Genomic DNA, 20,582 nt, shown 5'->3' on the forward strand with positions numbered 1-20,582 from the left:
AGAAATCAGTGACATTCCTATACACCAACAACAAGACAGAAGAGAGACAAATCAAGGAGTCGATCCCATTTACAATTGCACCCAAAACCATAAGATACCTAGGAATAAATTTAACCAAAGAGGCAAAGGATCTGTATTCAGAAAACTATAAAATACTCAGGAAAGAAATTGAAGAAGACACAAAGAAATGGAAAAATGTTCCATGCTCATGGATTGGGAGAACCAACATTGTGAAGATGTCAATGCTACCTAGAGCAATCTACACATTCAATGCAATCCCCATCAAAATACCATCCACTTTTTTCAAAGAAATGGAACAAATAATCCTCAAATTTGTATGGAACCAGAAGAGACCCCGAATAGCCAGAGGAATACTGAAAAAGAAAAGCAAAGCTGGCGGCATCACAATTCCGGACTTCCAGCTCTATTACAAAGCTGTCCTCATCAAGACAGTATGGTACTGGCACAAAAACAGACACATAGATCAATGGAACAGAATTGAGAGCCCAGAAATGGACCCTCAACTCTATGGTCAACTCATCTTTGACAAAGCAGGAAAGAATGTCCAATGGCAAAAAGACAGTCTCTTCAACAAATGCTGTTGGGAAAATTGGACAGCCACATGCAGAAGAATGAAACTGGACCATTTCCTTACACCACACACAAAAATAGACCCCAAATGGTTGAAAGACCTAAATGTGAGACAGGAGTCCATCAAAATCCTAAAGGAGAACACAGGTAGCAACCTCTTCGACCTCAGCCGCAGCAACTTCTTCCTAGAAACATCGCCAAAGGCAAGGGAAGCAAGGGCAAAAATGAACTATTGGGATTTCATCAAGATAAAAAGCTTTTGCACAGCAAAAGAAACAGTCCACAAAACCAAAAGACAACCGACAGAATGGGAGAAAATATTTGCAAATGACATATCATATAAAGGGCTAGTATCCAAAATCTATAAAGAACTTATCAAACTCAATACCCAAAGAACAAATGATTCAATCAAGAAATGGGCAGAAGACACGAACAGACATTTTTCCAAAGAAGACATCCAAATGGCCAACAGACACATGAAAAAGTGCTCAACATCGCTTGGCATCAGGGAAATCCAAATCAAAACCTCAGTGAGATACCACCTCACACCCGTCAGAATGGCTAAAATTAATGTCAGGAAACAACAGATGTTGGCGGGGATGTGGAGAAAGGGGAACCCTCCTACACTGTTGGTGGGAATGCAGGCTGGTGCAACCACTCTGGAAAACAGTATGGAGGCTCCTCAAACAGTTGAAAATAGAGCTACCATCCAATCCAACAATTGCACTACTGGGTATTTACCCCAAAGACACAAATGTAGGGATCTGAAGGAGTACGTGCACCCCAATGTTTATAGCAGCAATGTCCACAATAGCCAAACTGTGGAAAGAGCCAAGATGTCCATTGACAGATGAATGGATAACAAAGATGTGGTATATATGTATATACAATGGAATATTATGCAGCCATCAAAAGGAATGAGATCTTGCCATTTGCAACGACGTGGATGGAACTGGAGGGTGTTATGCTGAGTGAAATAAGTCAATCAGAGAAAAACATGTGTCATATGACCTCACTGATGTGAGGAATTCTTAATCTCAGGAAACAAATTGAGAGTTGCTGGAGTGGTGGGGGGTGGGAGGGATGGGGTGGCTGGGTGATAGACATTGGGTAGGGTATGTGCTATTGTGAGTGCTGTGAATTGTGCAAGACTGTTGAATCACAGATCTGTACTTCTGAAACAAATAATGCAACATATGTTAAGAAAAAAGAAAAAGAAGAAGATAGCAGGAGGGGAAGAATGAAGGGGAGTAAGTCAGTGGGGGAGACGAACCACGAGAGATGATGGACTCTGAAAAACAAACTGAGGGTTCTAGAGGTGCGGAGGGTAGGGGGATGGGTTAGCCTGGTGATGGGTATTAAGGAGGGCACATTCTGCATGGAGCACTGGGTGTTATGCACAAACAATGAATCATGGAACACTACATCAAAAACTAATGATGTAATATATGGTGATTACCATAACAATAAAAAATTAAAAAGAAACACATGCACATCCATATTATGATTATAAATATGTAAATAAATCTTACTAAAGAGCATATTCATTATAAAGATATTTTTCGGGGTGCCTGGGTGGCTCAGTCGTTAAACATCTGCCTTCAGCTCAGGTCATGATCCCAGGGTCCTGGGATCGAGCCCCACATCAGGCTCCCTGCTCACTGGGAAGGCTTCTTCTCCCTCTCCCACTCCTCCTGCTTGTGTTCCTGCTCTCACTGTGTCTCTCTCTGTCAAATAAATAAAATCTTTTTTAAAAAAAAGATATTTTTCTTTTTAAGAGTTTCATGAGTGCATATTTCACTTCCTTGTTCCTCAGACTGTATATCAGGGGATTCAACATGGGAATCATAATGGTGTAAAATACTGAGGACACTTTCTCCTGGATGAGTGAACTGCTGGAAGCAGGTTTGAGATACATGGACATGAGAGTTCCATAAAATATAAGAACGGCTGTCAAGTGGGAGCTGCAGGTGCTGAAGGCCTTGGACCTGCCCTGGGCAGAGTGGATGCGGAGGATGCTGGAGAGAATGAAGCCTTAAGAAATGATGATTGTCAGGCTGGTGGCTACCATGTTAAATCCACCAATGAAAAGATCAAAAGCTCATCAATATAAGTGCTTGAACAAGAGAGTTGAATAAGTGGGATGATGTCACAGAAATAATATTTAATGACGTTTGGGCCACAGAAAGTCAGCCTTAAGTTGCAACCTCCATGAATCATTGCATCGGTAAATCCTACTGAGAAGCCAGCAGCCACCAGCAGAGAGCAGGCCCGAGGGGACATGATGACATGGTAGAGCAGGGGGCTGCAGAGGGCGATCGTAGGCCATGGCAGCTAATATGTAGCACTTGGAAATGACAAAAATGCAGAAAAAAAAATAGCTGAGTCACACATCCAGAAAAGGAGATAGTTTTGTCACTGGGTAAAAAGCCTGCCAACATTCTGGGGGTAGTAACAGAAGAATAGCACACATCTAAAAAAGACAAACTACTGAGGAAATGGGGGTGTGGAGCTGAGAACTCAAGCCAATTATTGAGATCATGCCGAGATTTCCCACCACTGTAACTGCATAAATCCCTAAGAAGAGGCAGAAAAGAGGCAGCTGAAGCTAGGGTTGGTTGCTTAGTCCTGAAAGAAGCAACCCAGTCACTGTGGAATGATTTCTGATGCCCATTCTCTTCTGAGAAATCTGTGGCGATGAGAGGAAAGCGCCAAAGCAGGCAGGAAGAATCCTAGCTTGTCTCTGATTCCCTGTAGCCCAGGTATTTCTAGCATGAAAATGGGCAATGAAGGTTATCTCATCCCCTTGGCACCAAGCCTGTGCCTCCACTGATGGGCAGGGACTTTGACACCCCCTCCAAGTCAGCACTCCGATAACACAGTAGGTAAGCATCTATTTAACTATAGGTTTTAGGAACTATAAATAAACTTTAGCAATCTCTCCAGTGTCTCAAATTCTTTTAGCCAGGTATGAAAACTTTAACTCCAGAGTCAGAGAGAAGACTAAAGACAGGCGAAAGAGAGGCTTTCTAAAGCAAATCTGCAAAAGATGTTCTTAAAGGAAGGGCTGTGGACTGAGAAAATAAATACTTTTGTTAATGACACATTTGCCAGGCACTGGCCTGCCTCCAGGACTTCCTACAGAGAAAATGTTCATTGTTAAGGTCGACTGTGATTTCCACATCAAGGTTTTCAGGGGTGTTCAGCAGAATATTAATTCTAGGGAGATGTTAATATGTGTTACATGGAATAAGTAGCCCAAGATTTCAGACACGCAGAGTTGCACAAAGTTAAAAAGTTCTCTGAACTGAAGAACATTTCAGAATCTCCTAGGGAGCTGTGTAACATACAATGTTTTCCAAAGTTATTTGATGGTAGAGTCCCCCACCCACTTTTTAGCAAAACATATTTAGCACTAGTGTGGCTCAGAACCTTCGAAGAAACTGTTTTCATTGGCATGTTTGTTCTATTTTTAATCTAATCACAAGCTGATTCCCAGGTAGGAAGTTAATTCTTCACACACTTCAGTAAAGCTAAGTGATAGTAGAACAGCAAACCTCCTAAAACAGTTTTTGCCTTCTGACTTTCTGGCCATCCTGTGGACCAAGCCTGCCTCTCTCACCAAGGCCGTTTAGCATGACTGAATTCTTTACAACTAGCACTGCTGCTTTGGGCAATGCAAACAGCCCAGATACTTGTGCTTCCATTGGAGGCTCCCACGTAGTGCATCCTACTTTCCACTCACACATCTTCCTTGAGGGGACAGAGAAGGCAAACAACCTGGAGTTACCTGCTCTGGGGCCAACCCAGGCCTTGTCTCTGAAAAATTGACCATTTTTCTCTTAGCGTTGGGCTGTCATAGAGCCCTGTCTAGACTCTTGTGTTCACCCACAGTTTATACAGAGCCCTGCTCAGATATCTGGTTTAGTACTTTCTTGACCTGCCCAGCCCAGGACCTACCTTTCTGCCTGGCTCTTCAAGAAGCTGTTCATGTCCTCCTATTTTCAATCTATTACTGTCACATTAGGACAAGGCACATTTCCTTTGGCCACTTGCATTCTCAAGGATGCAGGTGCCTCCTCCCTCTTTCCCAACAAAGATGCTTCATAACACTGGACAGCTGTTCTCTGAGAAGGTTTCCAAACTCTATGGAACGCATGACTTTGGCATCTGCTCTTCTCCCATCCTGAGGGATGGAATAGGGGAGCCATGTGCAAAAGAGAGATTGTCCAATTGCCCTTAGCCTGATGCTGAAATACTCCAGAATCTTCCTTTCCCTTCATCGCTTACCAATCAGCATGCCCCGGTATAGTCTAGTCACAGAGCCCATACAGAGAAATACCAAAGGATGTTCGAGAAGACACATATACTCAGTTTTGGTCTTTAATCTTTTCTCATGTGTGCCTGCAGACTGTCCCGAATGTGACAAGCACACCAACCAGTCTGGCCACGTTTCTAATTCTCCCACACTTCCCCTAATTCCTACTGGGCTTGGTATCAAAGAAACATGTCTTCCGTCCTGCCCCTGTTAGTAGCTCAATTCCAGGGCCCTGAACCCATCGGCCTTCTATTGAAGTTAGTTATGATTCTCTCCCCTATATTTCCTGCTTTCCACACATTTCAGTGCTTTAGGTCCCTGCTACTCATTGTGCAGTCCACAGACCCAGGACCAGCATCATTTGGATATTTGCAAGATTTGGAAATTTATGCACCATCTCAAAACCTGACCCCTACCAGGATCTGTGTGCACATTAAAGTATGAGAAGCACTATTTTCAGTTATTCTACTGGAGCTGAAATCACCTTTCTTCGTTCTTATTTCTTCCTCTGAACCTCTTTGTCTGCTTCTTCTCTGTGCCAGAAAACATTACATGATCATGTAAAGCACATCTTTGAAAACAGCTTCTCAAGAATAGCTTTCTTGGATGAAATATAAAAGTATATTTTACATTTCAGTATTTTGCCACCTATATGTGGACTCAGAGACCTCACAGCAGTGGGAGGTGCATGTCTGATAGCTTAGTACAACAAATTGTATTATGTTTTTGTGTTTGCAGGGAAGAAATGCTATAAAATTATACTTTAATCCAGGTAGGAGTGAACAATGCTGGCATTGCACAAAAAAAGTATCTACTTTATCTGACCATCTACTAAATAGTAAGTTCCAAGACTCTGGGGTTAAAACTTTTTACGTTGTGTTTGACCACTTCCAAAATGATATACTACACTGGCTCAGACCTGATTCAGATCTCAAATAATTTCAGGAACTCAAAAGTTATTTAGTAGCTTAAAACAAGTTTTTAAACATTTTAATGCACCACACAGTGCTGTTAAAACTATGACAGTCGAGGGGCACCTGGGTGGCTCAGTCTGTCCTGGGATCGAGTCCCACATCAGGCTCCTTGTTCAGCGGGGAGCCTGCTTCTCCCTCTCCTCCCCGCTCATGTTTTTTCTCTCTATCTCTGTCTCTCTCTCAAATAAATAAGTAAAATATTAAAAAAAAAAGATTCTTTTTAAAAAGATCCAAATTTTCAGAACAAACTATTAGATTCAGATCTAGTTTAGGTGGAAATTATGACATTATTTTCAATTACTTCACAATTAATTATTAAGTATCTACCACATTAAAGACATACGCTAAATTTCTGGAGGTGGCAAAAAGGAATAAAACAAAGTACTTACCATGCAACAATTTCTTTTCTTTTTTTTTTTTAAAGATTTTATTTATTTATTTGACAGAGAGAGAGACAGCGAGAGAGGGAACACCAGCGGGGGGAGTGGGAGAGGGAGAAGCAGGCTTCCCGCCGAGCAGGGAGCCCAATACGGGACTTGATCCCAGGACCCTGGGATCATGACCTGAGCTGAAGGCACACGCTTAACAACTGAGCCACCCAGGCGCCCCCAACAATTTATTTTCTTGGGTAAAAGTGCTTTTGGTATGACTCCTATTCCACTAGCTATCTTTCCTATGTGCTGACCACCACATTAGCTCTTCTTCCACTGTACATATGCACATGCAGGCCTCCTTACTGTTGGGGGGCTTGTTGAAAGAGGGACAATTTCTCATTCATCACTGTGCTCCTATAACTTAGCACAACGCCTAGCATCTGGTTGAATTTGTTCTCACCATTTTATCCCCATCAGGCATCTAGTTCAATCAAAATGCTTTCTTTTTTCCTATCTAGAAAATCATGATCTGAGAAATGTGAAAATAGGCTAACTTACAGGGGAGGATTTCTATTTACTAGAAAAATGGCAAAACAAGATCAACTTTATCTTCCAGTTTTATTGACGTGTAGTTGACAAATAAAAATGGCATATCTTTAAGGTGCATCATTAATGTGATGATTGTGAATGGTTTTTCCACAATCAAGCTAATTAACATATCCACTACCTCACATATTCACAATTTTTAAAAAAATTTCATTTATAAGATGAATAAGTTTTGGGGATCTAATATACTGCGTGGTGACTCTAGTTCAGAATACCATATTATATACTCAAAATTTTTTATGAGATTGACTCTTAACCAAAAGAAATCAGTCATGAATGATAAAGTTTATGGTATTAGAAGAGCAGATACGTGTGACACAATATTCTTGCTTATTCATGAAATCAAATATAGATAATTATCTATCCTACTTGTCCTAGCAAGATTATTTCCTAGAGGTCTATTGGAACTGTATTTTATTTTTTTAAAAGGTTTATTTATTTATTTTGGAGAAAGAGAGAGCACATGTGTGGGAGGAGGGGCACAGGGAGAGAATCTTTCAAGCAGACTCCCCGCTGAGCAGGGAGCCCAGTGGAGGGCTCCATCGATCTCATGACCCTTGAGATTATGACTGGAGCCAAAACCTAGAGTCTGATGCTTAACCAGCTAAGCCAGGCAGGTGCCTCTGGAACTGTATTTTAAACAAAAAACTTCAAGTGTAGTAAAGATACCCATTAACAGCCCATGAATCATACATACTGTGAATAATGTTTAGTAAAATAAATCTCAGATCATCCAGTTATGATGCGTGTGTGTGTGTGTGTGTGTGTGTGTGTGTGTGTGTGTGTGTGTGTGTGTGAGACGGCTTCACCATGAAAGTAGTTTGTTTTGGAACAAAAAACTATTTGTTGAGCACCTGGCTGGCTCATTCTGTAGAACACGTGACTCTTGATCTTGGGATTGCAAGGTTGAGCCCCACATTGGGTGTAGAGATTACTTAAAAATAAAAATCTTAAAAAAAGCTATTTGTAATTTGTTATACAAATATGTGGGGGTGTCTGATTGCAAAATGCAAATGAATAAATACAATCCAAAGGCAGAGAGAAATGTTCAGATTATCTGGTATTCTTCCTTAAAATGTGGATAAGTCAAAGTTGACTCAGCGAAAGCAATGTCTTTATAGTTATAACAGGAGTTCCTTCCAATGTGGAATGTGATAATCTAGGTGATTGACTCTGTGCTCTACTTTATCACTGCTGAATCACAGTTGAGCTGAGACCCTGTATATAACTGTAAACATGTTATTTGACTTAGAGTAATCACTCCTGAAATGTCAAAACCTCTCTGATGAGCCCAGCAAGTCATTGATCCTCATTTCCATGCATGTAATTATATTATTTATTTTCCACCATTGGCATGTGGAATCAACTGGAAAAATGCTATTGGGTACATGTTGCCCTAGGAGGATGTTCTCTTTAATTCTTAGGCAAAGGATACAGGATTTGGGGTATTTGTGGTATTGGGATCAAGTAAAATAATTGATGTGAAAACTAATTTAGATACTCTTTTGGAGATAAAATTATAGATTTAGCTGACTCTATACCCAGTTACTCTCCCTTGCCTCCTCTGGGGAAGTTTCTATAGTGAAATAGAACATGGAGATCAAGAAGTCACACAGAGATATAAGTGTAAAGACAGAATGATTTGGATGCAATTCTCTTCTTCCGTTTCTCACTTTCCTATACTCACACACTGAGATTCAGGGTGCTGTCACAAGGCAGAGAAATGAGAAAATTATAAATTCAGGTGAGTTAGTATAAAGCCAAAACACTAGAGGTGGTTTTGTTATTTTTTGTTTTTGTCATTGTATGTTTTTTTTTTTTTGCTTTTTAACCCCTTTTAAGCTAGAGCCTTTTTTAAAATGATTTTTTTAAAAACATTTTATTTTATTTTACTTTTTGTTAGAGAGAGTGTGTGTGAGTGGGGGTTGGGGGGACAGATGGAGAGGGAGAGAGACAATCCCAAGCAGGCTCCACACCCAGGCAGAGCCCTTTGTGGGACTCGATCTCACAACTCTGAGATCATGATCTGAGCTGAAATCAAAAGTTGGTTGCTTAACCAAATGAGCCATCCAGGCACCCCAATGCTAGAGCCTTATGAGGCTTTCAGTTAGGGCACTTAGGTTTGGGCAGAACTGCAAGACCCACACACAACCTCATATACTCATGTTGTCACTCTCATCAGGACTGGAAATACCCTGCTCCACCTGGGACAGTCCCTGCCCCACCACTACCCAACATGCCGTGCAGCCTCCACCAAGCATTGCTACTCCAGCTCTAAGGGAGTCAAAGTCAGTGGGGTGAAGACACATTTTTACATTTTGTCCGCATGTTGTACTTTGCTAGATGTTCCAAGAAATGCTAATGGTGTAGCAATGTCTCACAGAGGTTTCTACTAAAATTCAATTTTTGTTTTTTTTGTTCCCTCCAATATTATGAAAATGCAAAGGGAGATGGCCCAGAGTCAATCTCGGTGACCACTCTGTACTGTTCTCAGAATTTACACCTCTCTGAGGGTGGATATAGTTTATCTTACTGGGTCAAACTCATCAAATCAAGTTTCTGCTTCTTTTCCATTTGAATTCTTCAAGAACTCTTGGTCTTGATGTAAATGGAAACTTGAAGACGGCTCCCATTATATCATCTTACGTGTCCAGATGTGTCTGTGCGCGTTGCCCGCAGACATACCATGCAAGTGCACACACGCACACACACTCACACACACATGCACGCACACATAAACACTCGAGGTGAAAATAAGGTGAAAGGATTTGATCTTTGTTGAGTACTGCTCCAGACATTTGATAAACATCCCATTTGCTAGCAGTAACTACTCAATGAGGCAAACATGGAGCTCCATTTCACCCTTGAGACTACAAGCTCAGAGTGACTGAGAAATGTGCTCAAGGCCACACAGCTGGTAAGTGGCAGATGCACAAGCATCAAATTCACAAAGCCTTATCCAAGAGCCCGTGTCTTGCTGCCCCAAGAGGAAAGCAAGCATGAAGGTGGCTGCTTATATTTGGAGTGAGACAAAAAGAGCTTTCAGTTCTCCTAGGGGATTTAGCACACATCATGAAGCTTGAAAAGCAAACCAATTTGGAGCAAATATTTCCTTAGTAATAAAGCTGGTGCACTTGGCTAGAAAAATATCTGCTAATCTTTTTTATCACTGGCCTCTTCAAAAATGCACCAGACTCATAATGTGCATAGATATTCAGGGGATTCATGAAAATGAGCCCTAGAAGTAAAGCCCCTCTCATTTAAGATTCCCAGACTAGTAGGTTTCTTGCACTCCATCTCAAAGACCCTGATCACCATGGAAAGCGTCCAAAAGGACAAGGAACACATCCGAGGACCAGGAACCACAACATTTCCAGGCAGTCAGTGCTGTGATTGCAAGAGATTCTTAAGTGTTTGTGTGCCAAAAAATCTTTCAGGGCACTTGGCAGAAGTGGCGGGTCCCACCCCCTACAGTTCTGATTCCATAAATCTGGGGTCGAAAAAAAAAGAATCTTCAATTTCAATAAGCATTCCAGAGGAGTACAGAATCAAGAAATCTTGGGCTAGCGTGTGGCAAAATGTCATCACCAAGTTCTGTACTTCAGGGAATCCTGAAGGCCCAGGCCCAACCTCAGGAGGACGTCCTGATGAAGAAGAGAATAGGGCAGCCTCGTGACAGGAAAAAGCATCTGAGCGGAAGTTTCTTTCTTTCTTTCTTTCTTTTTTTAAAGATTTTATTTATTTATTTGACAGAGAGAGACACAGCGAGAGAGGGAACACAAGCAGGGGGAGTGGGAGAGGGAGAAGCAGGCTTCCCGCCGAGCAGGGAGCCAGATGTGGGACTCGATCCCAGCACCCTGGGATCATGACCTGAGCCGAAGGCAGATGCTTAACGACTGAGCCACCCAGGCACCCTGAGTGGAAGTTTCAACGCAGGCTGTAAACATGTGCAGTGTAGATGCTGTCTGTCCATCAACAACACAATCACCACCATCGCTGGGGCCAACAAGTGGGAGGGGAAATTCTACTCTTATGTATGTGCCCCAGGGTTTCATGTGGATTCTTTATGTCTTTCCCTTCAGGAAGATGTCAGGAATAGCTCGTTCAGCACAGGGAATATGATACAGTGTTGTCTTGAATCCATGTTCCTCCAGCGGGAATCAGATAAGCCAGGTCTCAGGTGGTGAGGTCTGTTAGGGTATGGTCTCTTAATCCCAAACTGGAGTATTTCTGGTGGAGTACAGGGAAGTAGCCACCTTTCCCTTTAAAGTGAAGGAAAACACTTTATCCAGGTGAGAGTCCCAGAACAGTACAGTTAAAGAATTGCCCATTAATTCCCAGCCCTGGGCGACAGAGGCTAAAAATGCTCTCATTCTTGAAATTATTGTTTGGATCATGGAGGTACCTAATCAAGCTAATAAGTGACCTAGACACTGATTTAGATGAATAGCTATTCTATTTTCCTTTATGGTCTCTGGAGTTCACTTTGTTTAGGAAAAGTTTTAATTGCCCCAGATGGGACTATGTTCAATTACTTACAAGTGAATCCTGTAATCATGAGTGCTACAATTATGTTTCTACTTTCCACGATGCCTTCAGGTGAGAGAACATTTGTGCATATGTACACCGTCCCCAGTGGATTCCAATTTTTAAAATTATAACTGGACTTTCCATGGTAATTTGTCCCACGAGTGACATGATTCGTTATTCATGCTGTATATTTCTTTTGTGGACCCTTCTAATTTGATGGCTAATACATGCATGGAGTGGATATTCAGAGAGAGAGAAAACACACATGGGTTTCTCATTCTGAAGATACTTTAAGATCCATTCCTGTTATTTATTAGCTTTTGTTTGGCCTTTAGGCAAGTTATCTAAGTAAGGTTTCTTATTGGTAAGATAGATATAATTCTAACGTGTTCTATCTGAATTTTAACATTTTTTTGAAGGTCAAATAAATACACACAGAAGTGTTTTATAAAATATAAAGAGATTAAACTAATGTGTCTATCAAATATTTTGGGAGGAAGAAGGGGGGCAGGAAAGACACGGTGAGAGAATCAGCTGGGTGATCCCCTAACTCTTCTGATTCCAGCCATTGTTTTGAGATGGCTGCTAGTACAATCCATGAAAACAAACTATTACGGAAAAATGTTATCCCATACTTTTGTATATCAACACAATGAACTGTTGTGTATTCTTTTATTTTTTTTAAAGATTTATTTATTTATGTTGAGAGAGTGAGAAGGAGAGAGAGAGAGAGTACATGAGAGGGGGGAGGGTTAGAGGGAGAAGCAGGCTCCTTGCCGAGCAGGGAGCCCGATGCGGGACTCGATCCCGGGACTCCAGGATCATGACCTGAGCTGAAGGCAGTCGCTTAACTGACTGAGCCACCCAGGTGCCCTGTTGTGTATTCTTTTAAATAATCATTTAATTGAGTTTCTAAGTGCTCATGTTATTTGCTATGTATAGTACATTTTGATCACAACCATGTAGAACCATGTCTAACATGCATCATATAACCAGAAACTGGAAGGTAATAAGCAAAAGGAAATTAGTTGCTGTGGTAGGATAGTATCACTTATGGCTTTTTTCCTAAATATTCTTTCACGTGTTGTTCTCTTTTCTTCTTTTTTGATTTTTTTCTTTTCTTTTTGATAATAGTTCAAAATGCTTTGTTTCTCACAATTTAGGTCTTTCTTTGCCCTTTTAAAAATAATTATTTATTTGAGAGAGAGAGAGAGAAAATCCTGAAGCAGACTTCCCACTGAACGTGGAGCCTAATGTGGAGCTGGACCTCAGGATCCCAAGATCATGACCTGAGCCAGAGTCAAGAGTTGGCCACTTAACCAACTGAGCCACCCAGGCACCCCCTTTTTTTTAAAAAAAACAAAGATATTTTCTAATTTTGTCAGTTTTTAAGTCAACAGAGACTAAAAAGTTTTGCTTTCCCAAGACCTCTGTCTTTAACTTGCTCTTGCAGTGAGAGAGGTAGAAAGGAATCACACACCATTGTAATACACATCTGTGGTTAGAGAGGATTCTATCACCATTGGATCCCTCTACTACGTTTCGTCTGCAGTAACAGCCTGCAGGAGAAAGCCCAGAGTTTCTCCCCGCCTCAAGAGAACAAAATGATGGCAAAAATCACAGTAAAGGGGTTGAGATGGAGGACAGAAGACAGAGTGGGTGAAATAAAAACAGCATTTGTATTAACAACTGAGGGGAGAAAACATCTAATGGGTAAAACATAGAATGCTCTGGTGTTGTATACATAGAAATCATGTATCTGGGGTAGAGATGAAGAACATAAACAGCTAAGCTCTCCTTTTCCAACACTTTTCTAACGCCATAGGTCAGATCTTGGATTTTACTCACATGTTCCCTCCCAGTGAACTTTGGGGTGGATAAAGGTGGATGCTTGGGTATATCTATTCAATGTCAGGAGAGTGGAAATTCATCTCTCCAACAAATCTTGTATAATGTGTGACAGGTACTATTCTAGACATTGAGGATACAATTAGTGACAAAAAATATGCCTTCTAGGATGTTATGGCCTAGGAAAAATACACATATATACCCAATATTTTAACATTATGTGACAACTCCAAAAGTATGCATGGAATGGAGCAGAAATACAGAAAGGAGACATTTATTCTTACGTGTAATATGTATTATAAGGTTTGTTTCTTTTAAAAACTGAGACCCAAGGGGCACCTGGATGGCTCAGTTGGTTAAGCATCTGCCTTTGGCTCAGGTCATGATCCCGGGGTCCTGGGATCAAGACCCGCATCGGGGTCCCTGCTCAATGGGGAGCCTGCTTCTCCCTCTTCCTCTGCCCCTCTCCCCAACTTGTGTTCTCTCTCGTTCATTCTGCTCTCTCTCACAAATAAATAAATGATCTTAAAAAAAAAAGAATCCTTAAAAAAAAAGAAAATTCTGGAGAACATTTACACTTATGAGAAAAAGCAAAGAAGGACAAGTCAGAGAGAAGGTAGAGAAATACAAATGTTGCTAAGGAATTAAAAAGAGGCTAGAGTTTCAAGGAGGCATTGGGCAATGATACATGATGCTATAAGGAAATAAGATTTGGTGCAAGATGAACATATGTCACTTTATTTATAATCAGAATGTCATTGGTGGTTTGGGCCATAGTATTTTCAGTAGAATGAGGGCAGGAGTGGAAGTAGAAGAGAGATAGTTTTTGTTGTTGTTTTATTTTTAACGGCAACTAGATGACATCAATAACAAAGAGGGAAAAAGAAAAGTAGAATTGTAGTTTCAAGAGGGAAATAGGCAATTTTGGAAAAATTAGAGAATAATATAATGATGCCCACGTAGCCTTCATCCAGCTTCAGGGATCATCCCCTGAGTTATTCTGAAACAATCCTGGACAATTTCATCTTTAAATATTTGTTTGTGTCACAGAAAGATAAGGATTGATTTTTTTTCCCCTGTACATTTACTTCCTCTGCCTCCCTCCCCACCTCTTCTTAATCTGGTTTAATAGAGGGTTATCATTTTCATTCCTCATTTCAACCCACCGAGCCACCTGGGCACCCCTCTCCAGAATTTTCTTCTCTACCTCTTGTCACATCCTTACACGGGGATATGCACACCTATGTTTCAACTGCCATCGCCAGGCTGATAACCCCTAATGGGTCGTCAAGTTCCAGAACTAAGTTCTGTCTATTATATGGGCTGTAGATACCTTAAACTGAAACCAAACCAGTATTTACTTACTAGCTTCTTCCTCACCAGGCTTGTGATTCTGCCCATATTTTATATCTTACTTAATGGCATCATGGACTACTGTTCTCCCTAGCTGGAAACCTGATTTCTTCTTTGACCTGTCTCTCATGAGTCCCTCACATCCCACCAGTTTCTCCAATCTGGCTACATCTTTATTTCTTTGTGTCTTTATCTATTAAAGTTTAAAGGAGACATAAACCTTTCAGCCCTGAATCCTACTCTTAAGGACCTGTTGCATAGATATAAAAGCATCAATATATAAGAATGCAATAATATAAATTGTCGTGGCATGCTATTACTCTCTCTGTCCTTCTGCCACACTAGTCCCCAAGGGTCAAGGGTCAAAACAGTAGGTGATTCCATGGCAGTTGGCAGCCCTCACAGCAAGAGGGCTCTGATACAGGAGTGGGGAGGGTGGGAGCTCATTCCCATGACTACCAGAAGTGATGGCTACTGAGGCTTATAGTTTCTGGGAGAGAAAGGAATTGTCCTGGACACAGAAGGGAGATACTAGCCCAGGGACGGCCTGCATTCCACAGCAAACTGAGCTCTCTTGCTCCATTCAAGATTACTCCAGAAAGCTGCTCCAGATCTGGAGCTCCTTGTGGGGTTGTCTAATGTTTCTTTTGTTGCAACTACATCTCAGTTCAACTTCTGTTCAAATCTGTTTCCCTCAAACACTGGCAGGTGTGGCTGCTGGACATACTCACCAATAAACTCTCCACATACAATTCTTTGTCTCAGAGTTACTATCCCAGGGAGTCCAAATTAATACTGTGGTAATTGCGTACATATCATTTGTCATGTGCCGAGAACTCTAAGTGCTTTGCATCTCTAAACTCCTGTAATCTTTACAAAATTCTTATGTAGTAGGAAGGATTCTTATCTTTAAGATCACAAAGCTGCTCAGTGGTAGAGTCAGGATTTAAAGCCAGGATTGTGAGTCCATTTTCTTTTCTTTCTTTCCTTTTTTTTCTTCTTTTTTAAGAGAGCGAGAACTAGAACGTGAGCAGAGTGGTAGAAGGAGAGGGAGAGAGAATCTCAAGCAGACTCCCTGCTGAGCATGGAGTCCCACTCGGGGCTTGATCTCACAACCCTGAGATCGCGACCTGAGCTGAAATCAAGAGTTGGCCTCTCAACCGACTGAGTCACCCAGGTGCCCCTTGAATCCATTCTCTTAACTACAAAGTCTCCCTTGTAAGATGAAATATATTGAGCATTGCTTTAAAAAGTTTTTAAAATACAATATACTAAGATATGTACAGAGGTCTAGAAGAAAGACAGCACGGCATATTTGAGGCAATGAAAGAAATCCAGTTTGGCCCATGGAAAGGGGTCTGCAATAAGGTCAAAGAAATAGGCAGAAAGAGGCTGTTAGATATGACTTTCAACTTAGTTCAGTATAAACCTTTTTTGGGATTTTAATACAAGTCCTCTGACTCTGAGCTTACTGCATACCATGGTTGTCTACCCAAGGAATCCGTAAATGTTTTCTCTGCCAAGTTACAAAGGCAACTGTCAAAAAATAACAGTCTGTGCCTTATACATGATATTGGACTGCAATGCTTCAGTGTATCAAGTCAGTTCTTGTGGTTTCAAGGTGCTGGTCCATTTCCCAGATGCCTGCCTAACTAAACTTCTTTAGGCTCTCCAAATGAGGACACAAGTTTCTCCAAAACATCCTAAATTTTGAGTGGTCATTCCCTTTTGTGAGGCTAGCTGGCTGACTACTCCTTCAATGATCTTGAATTCCTTCTGCTCTTCATTGATCCCTAGCTCTAAAACTGGGCCTCTTCAGTCAGGCATGTTTAACTTTTTTCAAGGGTTCTAGTTACTGCTATATCTGGCAGCTCTAAAATATGATATATCTCCCTTTATAAAGGGTAGTTCTCTCAGGACCTGTAGTCCCCTTGGTCTTTCCACTGCGCTAGTCACGAGGGTCAAGGGTCAAGCTAAGAGATGATTCCATGGCAGTTGGCAGCCCTGACAGTAGGCTGGTCCAGATATAGGAGTAGCGAGGAGTGGGATTTATCTTCTCTGTTCCATAGGTTACATCAGCCCCACCACGTCCAATGCCTCTGCAGTCACTAAGAGTTCAGACTTTGCTTGTCCTCCTGTGAAGAAGTAACCAAATCAGAGAAGAGCCATGTGAGATATTGGTGGTTGTCTCAGCTTGAAATCCCCACTCGCAATGGTGAATGTGTCACTCAGAAGTATCCAGGCCCTCAACATGTTCTTCTCCTCCTGGGCCTTAGTCTTCATGGTGATAGGAATCCTCATAGAAGAATGGGTTGAACTGACATTGGAAACAAAGAAAAATACAATAAGCCACAATCCCTGGATATGTTGCACCCCTCTTTGGCCAGAAGGTCGGAACTACACTATGGAAAGAGATGGGTGGAGAGGGAGGGCTCCTCTTTCCTTGACTTGTATTTATCTCACCAGCCTACTCATTGTTCTCTGGGGCAATTTCCTTGGGCTGCACTGTGCCCAGTTCCATAATCAATGGTCAAGGCTGACTCTCAGTCTCACCATTTTGCATATTTGGGGGAAAAGTTTAGAAGGTCATAGACTTAATTGCTGGACACCTGAGAAGTGTTGGCAGGAGCAGCAGGGTAATCAGCGCATCTAGAACATGAGGGCATAAAAGAAAGGTCATTGGCAACAAGGAAAATATCTTGTATTGCCACTAGAGGAGGACAGGATGAATTGCACTGAACAAGAAATCTGTTCTGAGAAAAGAATAGAAGAAAAAGAAGCTTATAGAGACACCGAGAGAGCAGTTTCCTCTGGTTCTCTCCCATTCAGCTAAAGACTCCCTGCCTCTTTATTCTTTCCCCTTGTCCCTCTTTATTATTTAATCAAATCTTTTTACCCCATTCTAATTTTTACCTAGAGATTTGTGGTCCTCAGGTGGAAATGAGCCTAGAAGAAATCTCTGTCCTTCTCTCAACACAGCTTCTGCTTTCCAACAGATGGCCTGCAGGTGGTCAGGATCATGATGATTTTGGTTCTCAGCCTTTCCTTCTTCCATAACTTGTTCCTTGGTTTGGAATTCACTTATCTGGTTCCTCAAAGTAAACACATCTTCTTCATCACTGTCTTCCTCAGTTTCTTCACAGGTAACTTCCTGGTTCCCCTGACACAGGCTTGGAGACAGACTTGGTTTATGGGTCCAGGCTGCAGCCTTCCTAGTTCTTTGGCTCAGAGATGCAGCTTCTGAATTGGATCTACCACTGAGGGGGATTGGTTTTTGGACAAGGTGCAGGTGGACAGGGTGGAGGCTTGGAAGTCAGGCATATCTTGGGTTAAGGCTTGAGCAGAAGAGCCAAAGTTCCTCAGAAGGGACTTTTTTCTCCTTTTGTCTGGACAAAAGGTATCTTTCTGCTCTGTGCACTCCTCCTGTATCAGCAAAAGCTAAGGCAAGGTCAACCCGTGTACTACTCTAGTTACAAAATCACCTGGATCATTTTCACGGCATACTTAAGCATTTGCCTCTTTATGGCCTCTGGTGAGTATATTCAGGGCCCCTGATGGGTGATAAGAATCAGTCCATCCCTGATAGAGGAGGGGGAAAAGGCACCAATGCTTGCGTATTAAAGGCTGAAGTTCAAGTGGACTCACTCTCCGAGGACAGTTCCTCCAAGGGTAGAGTTGGAGATTAGGGCTGTGTGAAATGTTCAATAAGCTTGCTCCAAGGTCAGCTCTCATTTCTGCCGTTTCTACAGTCTTTCACCCCCTCCCCACTTCAGGACAGAGAAAACCATCAAAGTCATGACTAAGGAGAGTGGTTGATATGGAATGTTTACTAATGTGGAGAGGGACAGGTGTCCGGTGTGGGGCCGAGGCACTTTGAGGTCAGAGACAAGCAATTTCTGATGTTAAATGGCCACGTGCCAACACTGGAGGCTCTCCTTTTCTTAAAAAGTATTTAAAATTTTGTTTGAAATTGCACTTACAAACTCAGAAACACGTCTCCTTTCAAAATGAGTCTTCAGTGCTCTTGACGTGTGCAGCATTTAAGCTATTTTGCATATGCTTCTCATCTCTTCCACTAAAGCCTCCCCCTCCCCAGTGGTTTGAGGCCGTTCAAAGGGACCCAGTGGGCTTTGGGTAGGGGTCTCTCTCCTGACACAGAGGGACATGTTTTTGTGACTCTCCGTTATTCCTTCATCACCTTCCCCTGGCTTCTCTTTTCCCTAGGAATCCTCTCTTTCCTAGAGTGCAAGCAGTCCACCAAGGTTTGTCCCTGCATGACCCTCATCCGTATACCTGAGAGAGAACGTCAGGACACAGAGGAATCTGAGAATTCTTTTAAAGTTGTTTCCTCACCAGATGCAGCAATGCTTCGTAGTATTGTTCATTCAAGGGAAGATTCTCCAAACAGACAACTCCAAACACGTCGTGTAACCTGGGCTCTATGATTTGACATCTGATCTTTCAATATATACTTATCTTAACGGAAACAACTTTGCGTGTTAATTGCTGTGTGTCTCGACAAACGTATTGTCTTTGTTTGGCATTATTTAACGACTGTGCCTGGGTTAGTGTCTGTAAGAAGATCCAGAGGGTGGCTCTTTCTTTCTTTCTTTTTTTTTTTTTTTTAATCCTGGCCTGCCGAACAAATAGTTTCTTCTATTTGTTCTCACAATTTAATAACATCTGTTCGTATATAATAAATATTATCATATAACTAATACTTGCTGTATTGTTAACTCTATACATCACAAAGATTTAAATAGCATAGAATATCCCTTGTACTTTAATGTGAAATATTTCAAACATTCAGACAGAATACAAAACAGTATGATAAACACCTATGTACACATCACTCAACTTTACAAAATTTTAACATTATGCCCTATTTGCTTTAGATATTTTCAAATTAAACTTATAGATAAAAGTGATATTCAACTAAAAATTTCCCTAATCTCATTTCCCTCCCAAACTATTTTAATAATGCATTGCTGATCCCTTTAGATTATTAAAAGTCATACTGTACAGATTATTTTTCTGCAACTTGCTTTTTTTTTCCACTCAACTCTATGTATGGTTTTGTGATTCATTAAGTTCTACTTCATTCATTGAAACTACTGTTAAGTTTTCCATTGTAGAGATATAATGTAAAATACTCATTCTCCAGGTGATGAAAATCTAGTTGTTTTCTTTTATTCTGTTACATACAGTGCTGCTATAAACGTGCTTACTCACAGTTGTCCATGAGCTAGAGTTTCTCTAGGGTATTTATCTAGGACTAGAAGAGCTGGATCAGAAAGTGTCTTCATTTTCAAGTTACCTAAATGTTGACAGAATGATGTCAAAAAAGGCTGCTAACAATTTATACTTCTGCCAGCAGTGTATGAGAGTTCTAGTCTCTTCGTGCCTTGCCAACACTTTCGTAATCAGTCTTTTTTTTTTTTTATCTCTACTTGAACAATCGCTGAGTTTGCTCACCTTCTCATTTCATTATTGAGCTTTTGGATTTCCTCTTCTGTGAATTGCTGTTTGACCATTTTTAAAAATGAATTGTCTATTTCTTATTGATTTGTAGTTCTTATACACTAGAAACTAATACTAACTGGTTGTGCCTTGGGTTTTAACTTTGTTTATGATGTCTTTTTGTTTTACAGAGGTGTTCAAATGAAATGTAATACAATATATCAACCTTTCCCTTTTAGTTGGTGCTCTATTGTGTTTTGTTTAAGAAATCCTTCCTTACTCTTTACTCTTACTGGAATAATCTTTGTGAATTACATAAGGCATAGATCCAATTTTATCTTCTTTCCATGTGAATAACTATTTATTCAGAACATGTTTATGGCTTAATTCCTTGCCTTATTGATTTATAACATAACTCCTACATGTATCAAATACATAGATGGGAGTCTGTTTCTGATCTCTATAGCATATTTCATTGGTCTATTTTTATATCCCTGTATGGTACAACAATCTTAATTACTATAGGAA

General features: G+C 41.0%; 2 protein-coding genes across 4 annotated transcripts; one reads left to right on the forward strand and one right to left on the reverse strand.

Moving 5' to 3' along the window:
* Positions 1-2,341: 2,341 nt before the first annotated feature.
* Positions 2,342-3,265, reverse strand: OR8D4 (olfactory receptor family 8 subfamily D member 4). Its single transcript, XM_073904058.1, is given in 5 exon segments — positions 2,342-2,679; positions 2,682-2,905; positions 2,907-2,968; positions 2,970-3,091; positions 3,094-3,265. Coding segments are annotated over 5 exon segments (918 nt in total).
* Positions 3,266-16,597: 13,332 nt separating this feature from the next.
* Positions 16,598-19,289, forward strand: TMEM225 (transmembrane protein 225). Of its 3 annotated transcripts, none has more exons than XM_025893894.2 (4): positions 16,598-16,984; positions 17,591-17,737; positions 17,992-18,126; positions 18,819-19,289. In XM_025893894.2, exons 1-4 carry the CDS (start codon positions 16,807-16,809, stop codon positions 19,037-19,039), a joined length of 681 nt encoding a protein of 226 aa, XP_025749679.1. In that variant the 5' UTR covers positions 16,598-16,806; the 3' UTR covers positions 19,040-19,289. The 3 variants fall into 3 exon arrangements, with proteins under 3 accessions (XP_025749679.1, XP_025749680.1, XP_073760139.1); XM_073904038.1 differs by having other exon boundaries at positions 16,822-16,984; positions 17,574-17,737; XM_025893895.2 differs by lacking the exon at positions 17,992-18,126.
* The last annotated feature ends 1,293 nt before the right edge of the window (positions 19,290-20,582 follow it).

The sequence above is a fragment of the Callorhinus ursinus genome, unplaced genomic scaffold (assembly GCF_003265705.2).
Source record: "Callorhinus ursinus isolate GAN/ISIS: 27379988/994484 unplaced genomic scaffold, GSC_fseal_2.0 scaffold19, whole genome shotgun sequence".
In the NCBI taxonomy this organism is placed as follows: domain Eukaryota; kingdom Metazoa; phylum Chordata; class Mammalia; order Carnivora; family Otariidae; genus Callorhinus; species Callorhinus ursinus.

What these genes read in the sequence shown, in the direction of transcription:
- TMEM225 (XM_025893894.2), top strand. Translation starts at nt 16,807, where the DNA reads ATGGTGAATGTGTCACTCAGAAGTATCCAGGCCCTCAACATGTTCTTC. An exon ending in CTTCCTCAGTTTCTTCACAG is followed by an intron (nt 17,738 to 17,991) that starts GTAACTTCCTGG and finishes TCTGGACAAAAG; the next exon opens with GTATCTTTCTGCTCTGTGCA. An exon ending in TTGCCTCTTTATGGCCTCTG is followed by an intron (nt 18,127 to 18,818) that starts GTGAGTATATTC and finishes TCTTTTCCCTAG; the next exon opens with GAATCCTCTCTTTCCTAGAG.